Source organism: Takifugu flavidus, chromosome 8, assembly GCF_003711565.1.
Source record: "Takifugu flavidus isolate HTHZ2018 chromosome 8, ASM371156v2, whole genome shotgun sequence".
In the NCBI taxonomy this organism is placed as follows: Eukaryota; Metazoa; Chordata; class Actinopteri; order Tetraodontiformes; family Tetraodontidae; genus Takifugu; species Takifugu flavidus.
Window position 1 is genome coordinate 6,218,984 of NC_079527.1, and position 11,665 is coordinate 6,230,648.

The 11,665-nt window shown below is 47.1% G+C and overlaps 2 protein-coding genes and 1 pseudogene across 4 annotated transcripts; 2 read left to right on the plus strand and 1 right to left on the minus strand.

Moving 5' to 3' along the window:
• Positions 1-3,249: 3,249 nt before the first annotated feature.
• ela2 (elastase 2) lies at positions 3,250-4,848 on the minus strand. The gene is made up of 8 exons (XM_057041013.1): positions 4,776-4,848; positions 4,596-4,684; positions 4,420-4,517; positions 4,212-4,331; positions 3,992-4,128; positions 3,768-3,913; positions 3,528-3,680; positions 3,250-3,324 (listed from the first exon to the last, which is right to left on the minus strand). Exons 1-8 carry the CDS (start codon positions 4,813-4,815, stop codon positions 3,307-3,309), a joined length of 801 nt encoding a protein of 266 aa, XP_056896993.1. The 5' UTR covers positions 4,816-4,848; the 3' UTR covers positions 3,250-3,306.
• Positions 4,849-5,068: 220 nt separating this feature from the next.
• LOC130530112 (chymotrypsin-C-like) lies at positions 5,069-6,967 on the plus strand. 3 transcript variants are annotated; one of them, XM_057041009.1, is made up of 8 exons: positions 5,069-5,116; positions 5,465-5,608; positions 5,767-5,864; positions 5,964-6,086; positions 6,158-6,294; positions 6,371-6,516; positions 6,609-6,761; positions 6,872-6,967. In XM_057041009.1, exons 1-8 carry the CDS (start codon positions 5,084-5,086, stop codon positions 6,887-6,889), a joined length of 852 nt encoding a protein of 283 aa, XP_056896989.1. In that variant the 5' UTR covers positions 5,069-5,083; the 3' UTR covers positions 6,890-6,967. The 3 variants fall into 3 exon arrangements, with proteins under 3 accessions (XP_056896989.1, XP_056896990.1, XP_056896991.1); XM_057041010.1 differs by lacking the exon at positions 5,069-5,116 and adding an exon at positions 5,210-5,239; XM_057041011.1 differs by lacking the exon at positions 5,069-5,116 and adding an exon at positions 5,374-5,442 and having other exon boundaries at positions 5,520-5,608.
• Positions 6,968-7,121: 154 nt separating this feature from the next.
• Positions 7,122-9,993, plus strand: LOC130530113 (chymotrypsin-like elastase family member 2A; annotated as a pseudogene).
• The last annotated feature ends 1,672 nt before the right edge of the window (positions 9,994-11,665 follow it).

Sequence of the window (11,665 nt, forward strand, 5' to 3'; positions counted from 1 at the left end):
TCCCGCCCCTGCTCTCCTCACCCGACACCCATCTTCATCATCCTGCAGCATTCTTGTCAGGGACAATCTGTTCCTGATTTTGAGTTTCCTGATACGTATAAAAACGCCCCATGTTGAACGAGAGTGTTGCATCGGAGTCAAAAAGGAGCCCCCTGAGCCCCCTTGATGATAGGGGCACCCACTCCTGCAGTGGAGCTGCAGAGGCTGTCTGGGTTTGTCCGTCCTCCACTCTGGAACATGTGGTTTCAGTTACAGACTGTTTTACTGCTCAACAATGTTTCTGCCTCGGAGCTCAGCACACTGCATAAAGACTACTTTGTCCCGTGATGCCCACACGGGAAGAGTCGGCCTCGTGGTGCGCGCGCGCGTCCGAGCGCACACGCGCAAGGTGCTGATGACATCAGCGAGGCCGACGAGCCAGTGTTGATAAAAGTAATATTTTCCCTCTAAACGCCGAGGCTTTAATGGCTCCCTTCTTCCACTGCTCAACCAAAACTCAAATATTTTCAGTGCTGTGCCGGTATTTAAGCCCGCCTGTCCACACGTCCTCCGCTCGCATCACGGATCACTGCGCCAAGGCAAAAATCGGCCCAGATATGAAGAGCAACAGGACATGTGCGTTTAATAATGGTACTCAAGCAGCAACAAAGGCTGATTACACATGTGATGGAAGTACCGGCTCTGCCTGAGCCCCCCCCCCAACTGGTCAGGCTTGCAAGTGAGAGCACAAGCTTAACTGCAGCTTTCTTTAATTCACAGTGGTCTTTTACAGCACGAGAACGTGATTGTGATCTCATGGTCCTGCTCTCAGAAGGTGGTTAGCACACCCAAGAGTGCACAGCGGAGGGCAAGGGCGTGTTGGAGGACGCCGGGCATGATGTCACCGCGGTTGTCACTTGGCGCGGTGAAAACGGCCTGTTCGGAGACGAAGCGGCGCTAAACGCCATTCGTGTGTGTTGATGGATCCGGTGCAAAGGGACTGTTTAACAGCTTCTTTTGACTACATTTCCCAGCAGCGATGCCAGGCCAGCCAGAAAAGCCCTGACCCTTTCATTTCAGAGACTTACAGCAGCCTTTGTAGATGTGCAGCGGGCTCAAGCGTGCGCACGTTTCAATGTTCCAGCAAAATCCGGGCACTCGTCTCAGCATCCGCCTCACTCGCCAAACATTTGGCGGAGACCCCGAGGCCAGCAACATGTGCAGCATTCAGAAGCGTGGTAACACGTGGATGAGAGCCAAAACCAAGTCAGGACGAGTTACAGAGTCCAGGGATTCTACAAAGGGAAGTGCCAAAAGTATCCCATCACACAGCAGAGCCTCTGTAAAGGTTACATTTGTTCAACATTAGTGTCTGTCAGGTTCAGGGCACAGACAGGAAACCTCACGCCTACTGTTGTCTGCAGCTCACGCTCTTCTGTGGCAGCAAAGAAAAAGAAAGAAAGAAAACATGATATAAAAGATGTTAAAAATAAACAAGTGGTGAATCTGTATGGTTGAGCCTGTACAGGTAAAATTAGCTACCCTGTGGATGTAGCTCATCATCCACGGGGTTTTATGAGGGATTTTAGCTTTAAATTACTTGTGAAGCTTGAGACTGAAGATTTTTATGAAAGACTGAATTCAAAAAAACACTCTCTCTCTTCCTCTCTCTTTCTATATATATATTTTATGTGTGTGTGTGTGTGTGTGTGTGTGTGTGTGTGTGTAATTCCAGCGGGATGGAGAAATGCAATGTTGTTAATCAGTTTTATAATCCACTGAGAGCTCATTTAGTCTTATATACATAACATATTCAGTCTGTTTTTTGTTGGTTTTTTGGGGGGGGGGATTTTGGACTAAAATATGGCGGTTTGTCGCCATCTAGTGGAAAAATAAAGCAAACGTAATCAAATGAGAGCGACGTCCCCTTTGGCTTTATTTTGTAGGAATAGACACATAGATTATACTTTAACATTAATGTTGGGTGATTTAGTATCTCAGAAGTTTTTTTAAAAGGAAGTTAAACTAAAGAATTAATGTTTTACTTGTTAATGGCCAGAGCAGTGGCTTCCTTCCAATGCCGCAGAATAAAACAAAGTTTAAAATTGCATTTCTATTTCCATATTATCCATAACTGTGCACTTACTACGATCTACATTTATGACATCCTGTTGAAATAAAACACAGTTTCTGCCGGAAATCACAATAACGATAAACAAGCAAACGCTTTGAAACAACTTCATGCGGGTAAAAATAAGAAGCTCCAAAAACAGAGAGCAACACAAGTATATAACACTGCACTGATAGGGCAGAAATGAAAGATAAGGCTGCAGCAATCACTCGTCTTCCTGTCTTGCTAATGATCATTAACATGCAAATGAGCACTGCAAGTAAAATCGGGGCACTGCGGTTAAAAATGACTGTGGAGCATCGTGGTTATAAATGAAACCTTTCCAGGTGACACTAATTGGGGTTGTGACTAAAGAACCTGGAACAGCAAAAAATAGTGCTGATTGCGAGTATAATGACAGTTTTTCTTCCCGGGAGGGAGGGGTTTATATATGATCTTAATTAAAACTGTGTTCAGACATCAGTGAATCATCTCCGCTGACATAAAAAGCTCCGTTTTCCCTTTAAAGTTTAGATTCAGACATATAGCTATTCTTGCTGTTCTCTCGTGGTGCCATCAACCGCTCGTGCGATACCTCCACCTAGCGGCCGGATGTGGTCAGAGCACCATTATTTGTGAATGCGGTTTCTGCAATATGCAGTGGCCACTCTCAGATTTGCGGGCATGATAGGCGAGATTTGAGATTTTTTATTGATGATAATATCTGGAAACACGCAGCAGCCTTCAAACACCATAGACTTTGTATGTCTTTTTAAAAACTGCTACTTGAGAAGCCAAAAATTACCACTTAATATCTTAACTAGAATATAAATGTACACGTGGCAGTGCTGAGTATTATGTCATTTAGATGCACATAATCTGGTGCAGATGCCAGGGTGGGCAAAGACAATTCCTGATACGTGCATTCTCATTTATCATTCACAATGGATTAAATGTGGTGAAAACTCTTGATGAACCATGGAACGTCTGGAGGTAAAACATGTAAACAATTAAAATAAAAACTGGTCATAATCATCATAAAGTCAAACCACAAAGGACTGAAACAAGGCCCGTGGGGTTGAACGGTGAATCAGCAGATCTGTTTCTGAGTGTCAACATGTAAGCAGTGTTGGTGTTTCAAATCCAAAGAAAACTCCAGATTTTCTGCTAGAATCTATATTTATTTCAACGATGTAGAAGGCAAAACAATTATCATTTTAGTTGCTGGCCATCACCTGCAGAGCAAAGAGGAAACATGGTGTGAGTGACAGCCACAAAGTCAGAAGATGTGTTTATAAATGTAGACCAAAGACACAAAAACAGGATCAGGACAGCCCTGATCCTGTTGTCCAATATTCTGAGTGACCGAATGAGCGAAAACAGCTAAATTTATTATTGTGGCCAATATTTCCGCGCTTTTGATGTCTTTTTTACTTACATTGTTGATCCAGTTGATGTAGGCGCTGACCCTGGTGAAGACGGAGGGCTTCTTGTAGTAGTTGCAGCCCATGCTGGAGCCAAAGCTCACCACGCCGTGCACGTCCCAGGAGCCATCGGCGTTCTGGCAGTTCAGGGGACCGCCAGAGTCTCCCTGAAGAATAAGAGAGAGAAATGTGCACGAGGCCGCTCGAATCGAGCTCTACGTACGTTTGTGAAGTACATAAGAAAAGCGACTCACGTTGCAGCTGGCCAGCTGGCCGTCTCCTCCGGCACAGACCATGCTGCTGGTGACCAGGCTGCCCCACCAGTCGTATCTGCTGCAGGTTTCGTGGCTGACAACAGGGAGGCGGGCCTGCTGCAGGATGTCAGCAATGGGTCCCCCGGCTAGAGAAAAGAAGAGGACTCATTTAGTCCCAACAGGACATGCCCATCGACCGACTCTTTCTGGTTTCGCGCGCTCACTCCAGAGACGGCCCCATCCGGTCACGTAGCAGGGAGAATTGTGGGGCAGGATTTCCCCAGATGCGGGAAGACAGGCGGGCATGATAGAGTCACTCCTCTGGACGGGAGTCGACAGCTTAATCAATGCAATGTCGTTGCTACGAGACAAGAAGGAGGACATTCTTGAGCGCAAAATGGTCGGCGGGTAGCACAGCGGGGGGTAAAGGTGCCAGAGGTCTACCGGATTCTATAAGAGTCCCAGGCCTCGTGGACGATGATCTTGGCGGGACTGATGGCAACGGCACCAGACTCATCGCCCCTCAGATTGTGTTTTCCCAGGTAGACCCTGTAGGTGTAACTGCTGCTTGGGCAGGAAAAACATGGGTCAGAGCTGCTGTAGGTTCAATTCTCTGCTAAATTCCAACATGTCCGACACATCGAAGGCGTACCCGATGCAGTGAGCAGCAGTAAGGACCCACTGGTTGGAGATCAGGGTTCCGCCGCAGGTGTGGTAGAAGTTGCTGCCACTCTTGTACTGCAGCGATGCCTGAGAAGAAGGCAGAAAGGTTTCTCCCACTCCTGAGAGTAGACCGAAATATACAAGTATTTCATGAATGGGTCTCACCTGCCAGGGCCAGCTGTTCTGACGGACATCCTCTCCACCGACCACCCTGGAGACCACGGGAGGGAAGGTGGGCACGCCACAGCTGTAGGCTAGGAACCACCGGAAGACGTTGATTTCATTACATGATGGAGACGATGGAGAAGTTTGGAAGTTTATGAAGATGTACGCTTCAGAACTTACCGCCAGCGATGAACAAAGCCAAGATCAGGAGCTTCATCATGAACTGTCTTCAGCAGAAGCAGAGTGAGACCCGCCTTCCTTTATACAGCACTTTATCACAGCACATCGCACACCTGCAATCATGCTGCAGCCAGGAAAAACAAACCAGCCTTGAAGATAAGTGTCCGCAGATACCCTCAAAATACGCCTTATCTCCCCCGCCCTGTGTGACCGTGGCAGGTGTGGTCCAGTGGGTCGGCCTGGTCTCCACATAAGGTGTTTTCATTACTGGTCAGTGCAGTTAGTACTGGTTAAAGTTCTAGGATTGGATGCAGGTTTGCTGCACTTGCTGCTTTTGGGCTGTGAGTAGAAATCACAACTTCAAGAAAAGTGTTTAATTTTTTAAAATCACATTTCTGAAGATCTTGTGATCAGAACACGAGCATTGGGGTTTAAGGTAATCGGACTTCATGCACCCACATTACGTAGGTCACACTTCAACTATTCAAGACTTAAAAACACTCCAAACTCTTTGACCTTGACCCTGTATTGACTTCCTGTCAGTTTTGATGCGGGACCCCTCCCCTGTGTCTGTTTCATAACAGCACAGGTATAAAACTGTCTCGGTTTACTGCAAACTGTACAGACATGATGAAGTTTGTGGTTCTCGCTCTCCTGGTTGCTGGTGGTAATTATCTATTCCACTCCAGTTCACAGGGTTTGATGCGTTGGCCGGCTCACAGGGGCAGTTTGTGTCTCCCACAGCGTACGGGTGTGGCCAGCCCACCTTCCCCCCTTCTGTGTCCCGGGTGGTTAACGGAGAGGACGTCAACCCTCACAGCTGGCCCTGGCAGGTAAAAGGAGAGGGTTCCCCCTCAGGTCGGGACAGCAGCTGTCAGACGAGTTCGCTTCAAAATAATCCACTTGGGGACGATGGCAAACGTGGGACTTTGTTGCATTAGCAAGGCAAAGAAACTAATAATGGTGAACAGCATTTGTGCGTCTGTGTCAGATTTCCCTGCAGTACAACAGAAATGGGGAGTGGAGGCACACCTGTGGAGGAACTCTCATCTCTGAGCAGTGGGTCCTCACTGCTGCTCACTGTATCAGGTAGGAAGCTACAGCCCAGGTCGCAGGAATGCGCCGAATCCTCAAACGCAGGTGAGGATGGAAGGCCACATCACAGCTTTTCCTTCTCTGGCTGAGCAGCTCTGGCAGGGAGTACAGAGTGGCCATGGGCAAGCACAACCTGGTAGAGACAGAGGACAGTGCTGCCTTTATGGGCACTGCTGACATCATCGTGCACGAGAGCTGGAACCCGTTCTTCATTCGGTAAATAAACCAGAGTCTTGAATGAAAAGCCCCGAGTCCAAAATTCAGCGAGATTCCCGTGTCCTCGGCAGCAACGACATCGCCCTGATCAAGCTGGAGTCTCCTGTCACCTTCTCTGACACCATCATGGCTGCTTGTCTCCCCGCTGCCGACTTCGTCCTTCCACACAACGAGTCCTGCTACATCACCGGCTGGGGTCGCCTCTACAGTGAGCCCCGTCTTTTACAAATGAAATTCAACTTGTGCCTTTTCTTCCCGCTTATCTCCATCTCTCCTGCCCACAGCTGGAGGTCCCATTGCTGACATTCTGCAGCAGGCTCTTCTGCCCGTGGTCGACCACGCCACCTGCTCCAGGTACGACTGGTGGGGTTCGCAGGTGACCACCAAAATGGTCTGCGCAGGCGGAGATGGGGTGGTGGCTGGTTGCAACGTGAGTCTAAAGTTGACTTAATGTCAGTAATCTAGCGGAAAGAAAACAAATCAGTGTGAGGTTTCAAAGATCTGTTTGTCTCGTTGAAACAGGGGGACTCTGGTGGCCCCCTGAACTGCCAGAACAGTGCTGGAACCTGGGAGGTCCACGGCATCGTCAGCTTCGGCTCCGGCCTCAGCTGCAACTATGCCAAAAAGCCCACCGTCTTCACCCAAGTCAGCTCCTACATGAACTGGATCAACTCTGTAAGCACGCTCCTCCTGTCACCTGCCCTGCAGTCATGATTGGGAAATCAATTTAGAAAAAAGAAAGAAAAAACAATTGGCATTTTGCTAACATTGATCCATTTCCACAGAAAATGGTGACCTACTGAGATGGACGAGTTTAGGGAATCGAAGACGCCGTTGCAGTTGTTTGAAGTATCAGAAGAAATAAAAGCATATTTACATCAGTTTGCGTTCCACATTTGTCTTTTCAAGGTTTATTCTCAAAAACAAGAGAAACTAAAACACAAACAGCAATGATGGGAAAGTCTCCTTGCCAACCACCTGTGACATGTGTTACATGTCCCCAGTCCCCAGGTGTCCTCAGTCCCCACCACCAGTTTGCTTTTCTGCATGTGTCAGCTGTGGTTTGCACTACTTCACTGTGAAGTAGCTAACAAGTATAAATAGAGTATGAGCCTAAAGATGTGCTCACACCACATGGCAGTGAGAAGCATGCTAGTTCTCTATTTTCTGTTCACTAGCGGTAAGAGTTTCCTACTTTATCTTTGCATGTTCAGCTGTGGAATAACTCACAATAAACTTTTTTTTGCTTTGATAAAAAAAAGGGTTCAGTTAGTTGAGTTGGCAGTTTTCATTGAGATAGCTGTTTTATCCCAGCACACGGATGCGGTATTCCCAGTATCCCTCCAGTGCTGAGCAGGGTGGTGGCAGGGGAGGATGCCAGGCCTCACAGCTGGCCCTGGCAGGTAAACTCTCTCGTCTAATCTGCATTATCCTGCTCGCTGCTTCAACCAGAATTGCCCAGAATTGCGCTTTGCTCAGGTGTCGCTGCAGTCAGACAGCAGCGGGCGCTGGAGGCACGTCTGCGGAGGCACTCTGATCTCCTCTGAGTGGGTCCTCACTGCAGCCCACTGCATCGAGTATGACCGTCTTTAATGAGGATGAGTTGGTGTATACGTGCACCATATGCTCACGGTAATGTGCCGTTGTCTGCCATCACCACAGTGACGAGCACGGGCACAGAGTGTTGCTGGGGAAACACATCCTGGGGGCCAGCGAGGAGGCCTCCCAGTCCCGGAGCACTGCCCTGATCATCGCTCATGAGGACTACAACATCCTGCTGAGCCGGTGACAGCAGCAGCTAACGCTAACCTCGTGTTATCTCAGAGGTGACACCAGGTCTGTGTTTCCTCTGTGCCACAGCAACGACATCGCCCTGATCAAACTGGCCTCGCCTGTCAACGCCTCTGACACCGTCACAGCCGCCTGCCTCCCGGATCAGGCTCATCCTCCCCCATTGCCCCCTGCTATGTCACCGGTTGGGGTCGGCTCTCCAGTGAGTGACCACATTCATATTTACATATTTATGCATGCATCGCACGGAGTGCGATGCACGCTTTTATCTCTTGTCGTTTAGATTATTGTAATGCCCTGCTCTCTGGTCTTCCAAAAAAGAGCATCACAACCTACATTATTACAAAACTCAGCTGCACAGTGCTGACGAGACCAGAGGGCGGGACACTCACACCGTTTTAGAATCGCTGCATTGGCTACCGTGCGTTTCAGGATCGATTTTAAGGTTCTTTTACTAGTTTTTAAATGTCTTAATGGTCTTGGCCCGACTTATTTATCTGACCTGCTTTTATTCTATCATCCCTCGCGGACTCTGAGGTCCTCTGGCACCGGCCTTTTAACCATTCCACATGTAAGCACTAAAACGCACGGGGAAGCGCCTTCAGTTATATGGTCCCCGACTGTGGACAGCTGCCGAGAACCTCAGGCCGCAGAGACTGTTGAGATTTTTAAAAAGAGCCTCAAGACACACCTTTTTAATCAAGCCTTTAATTGATTTTCTGATTATTTTAAATTATTTTACGTCTTATCCTTATTTGTAACTTGACACTTTTACTTTTTTACTCCCTCGTTCTTAGTCTCTCAGTTTTTAGTCTTTACACCTTTCATCTCATTTACTGTTTTAGTCTGTTTTAGTCTTAGTACTGTTTTACTACTCCAATTCTTAGTCCTCAGCTTTTAGCTTTTATACCTTTTATCCATTTACTGTTTCAGTCCTTCGGTTTTTAGCTCCAGTGTCTCCTCATGGTGTTTCCTCATGGGGGCCTGCCAGGCTGGGAGATGTTTCCGGTCTACCGCTGGAGGTGCTGTCCCATTGTCAACCATGGACTGGGTGGTTAGGGGGCTCTGTGCTTTGGTGTGGAGCCTCCGGTCTGTCCGGGTCAGGGTGGTCTTTGTGGCGGCACCACCTGTGGTCATGGACCGTGACCTCCCTCGGCCTGGTGGGCCTCCAAGGTGGCGTCTCCTTCGCCTCAGGTCTCGGTGCCCAGCCATGTCTCAGCTTGCCTCAGCTTGTTTATGTGTGTGGGTGTGTGTGTAAGTGTGTTGTATGCATGTGTGTGTCTCTGTCCTTTTCTTAATTCGGTTGTTCTCTTTGCTGTTTTTATCCTTTGTGAGGCACTTTGTGCTACCTAGCGTATGAAAAGTGCCATATAAATAAAGATTGATTTGATTTGATTTAGGCTGGATACCGAGGTCAAAGGTCAGCTGATGAGGTGACATTTGACCAACGTGCAAAGAGAAACATGAACTCAGAGATTCTTATCAGTGTTGCCATCCACAGCTGATGGACCGCAGGCAGATGTTCTGCAGCAGGTTCTCCTTCCAGTGGTCGACCATGACACCTGCTCACAGGATGACTGGTGGAGCGTCCTGGCGACAGACAAGATGGTCTGCGCCGGCGGCGATGGCATCGCCGCAGGGTGCAATGTGAGATTACTCAGGGCCAGTCTGAGAAAACGCTGTGACATTAGCGGATGATGTTGGTTCTGATGGTTGCAGGGAGACTCTGGTGGACCTCTGAACTACCAAGCGGCTGATGGTTCCTGGGAAGTCCACGGTGTGGTGAGTTTTGGTTCTGGTCAGGGCTGCAACGTCCCAAAGAAGCCCACAGTCTTCACGCAAGTCAGCTCGTACATCAGCTGGATTAACTGGGTGAGGAAGCTTTTCATGTGGAGATTTGATGTGATGACAATAACAGAAGAAAAGAACTGAAACATCTGATGATATAAAATTGTCTTCTACGCTTTAGATTATGACCACTCACTAAGGAAGTTGCTGGGCTGCCTTGATCTGCATTTACAAGCATTGTTACATTAAATTTATAATAAATGCAGCTTCTTTGTGCACAGAAGACCACAGTGTGCTCAAATTAAAGTATCCATTTACTGAATAAGAAGTATTCCTTGATTTTTACCTTCTTAAGCAATGAATTTGCCCACACAGTTTTCTGCGTGGAGTGTGCATGTTCACCCTGCGTCCGTCTTAGTTCTCCCTCCAAAGACGTGCATGTGGGTGATTGGTGACCTGGAGACTCAAAATCAACCAGCAATGTGAGTGTGGATGTGAACGAGAGGTCAACAGTGTGTGTGTGAGCCGGCGACACTATGGGAGCGAGACGCCAAAAACAGGGTTCTGTAAACACAATTTAGCCAAATATGGCTAATAACTGACGTTCAAACCATGAAAATATAGTGGTCATAAACAATAATCAACATCTCCCATTAACGAGAGGGAATAATACCAGGTATTTAGAGGCTCACTGCCTATAAAAGAGAATTTCACCCTATGGCCAAAGCTCCCACTGCCACTACACCTATAGACAGATGGTAAATGGGAAAAACATCAAGTGGAGCTGCTTCACTTATTTAAAAATAAAGGTGTGAGCCGTTACTTCAGCAGGAAATGATTCTCTAAGAAGTCTATAAAACTGTCAAGTGAGGGACACAACCTGATAAAACAGTGACGGTAAAAGCAACCTGGTGAAATAAAAGGAATCTGCCTCACATCTTTCAAAGGGGAAACTCTCAGGGACAGAAATGGGCCTCTTGGAGGCAGAAAAGAATGGCTGGAAAGATGTTCTCACGTGCTTAAACAGACCAAACAGTCGTGGTCAGAAAGGGATCCAGCAGGATCTGAGGACAGACACCATCAGGGCCTGATGTAAATCTGTTGTCTGCTTCCTTGGCCTCAATCACCGTGGATTCAGATCCAACTACAGGTTCACACCGCTGGTTTTTACACGTGTATTTTATGTGTGTAGAACAGAATAAACAGTGTCAAACCGATTGTTAGTCTGTTCAGTCAAATAAGGATGTGGTAAATTCGCCTGCGGATTTATGTTGAAAATAAATATTGTGAAAGGATTCGACCATTTTGTTTTGTCTGCAAACGTTAACATCACGCACGTTGTGGGTGCTGGGTGGGTAGTCGTGGTTGATGCTCATTGTGAAGTTCTGGGTCACTGCTTGACCCGGCCTGTACTTCCCCTACCACATCTAGCTTGACACAAATTAGGTTGAAACAGTTTTGAAGCCTGGGGATCAAAGAATACTTGATGGTCTTTGATGAAGGACCAAAGGCGTTTTGGTTGAAAGAACCATATGTTAAATACTGTGCTTTAACCAGGTTGTGTTGTATAGCAATGGTCTTATATGCTGCTTTCATTTTAATTTAATTTGAAATTAATTTACCTTTCTGACACCCGAGGCCACGAGAACGTGCACAATAAAATCAGAACATACAAGAAGAACACTACAAAATTAAAGGTTAAATTTTAGTCAGCAATTCCAACAAGATACGTTACTGAGTTAATGTCATACTAAATCCTACCGCTGCAGCTGGAGCTGTGCGTTATCTAAAACCATTATACAGTATGTTTAAGTAATTTAAATTAAGGCTATATGGGCACTCAATGTGGACGTACTCTGACAGATAGGAAGGATGGGGACCTTTTATATTCGAGCTTTTGGTGCTCACAAATTGTAAATTGCTCTATTTTATAGTAAAGGAAAGTGCATTGTAGGTTTTTCTCTCTATATTGTGGATGTGATTTGTATCTTCTCAGCTCT

Coding starts and splice junctions, on each gene's coding strand:
- ela2 (XM_057041013.1), bottom strand. CDS start 4,815: ATGATGAAGCTCCTGATCTTGGCTTTGTTCATCGCTGGCG. Junction 4,685..4,775: donor GGCTTTGTTCATCGCTGGCG/GTAAGTTCTGAA, acceptor GGTGGTTCCTAG/CCTACAGCTGTGGCGTGCCC. Junction 4,332..4,419: donor ACTGCTGCTCACTGCATCGG/GTACGCCTTCGA, acceptor CTGCCCAAGCAG/CAGTTACACCTACAGGGTCT.
- LOC130530112 (XM_057041009.1), top strand. CDS start 5,084: ATGCAGGTTTGCTGCACTTGCTGCTTTTGGGCT. Junction 5,117..5,464: donor GCACTTGCTGCTTTTGGGCT/GTGAGTAGAAAT, acceptor ATTCCACTCCAG/TTCACAGGGTTTGATGCGTT. Junction 6,517..6,608: donor GGGTGGTGGCTGGTTGCAAC/GTGAGTCTAAAG, acceptor TCGTTGAAACAG/GGGGACTCTGGTGGCCCCCT.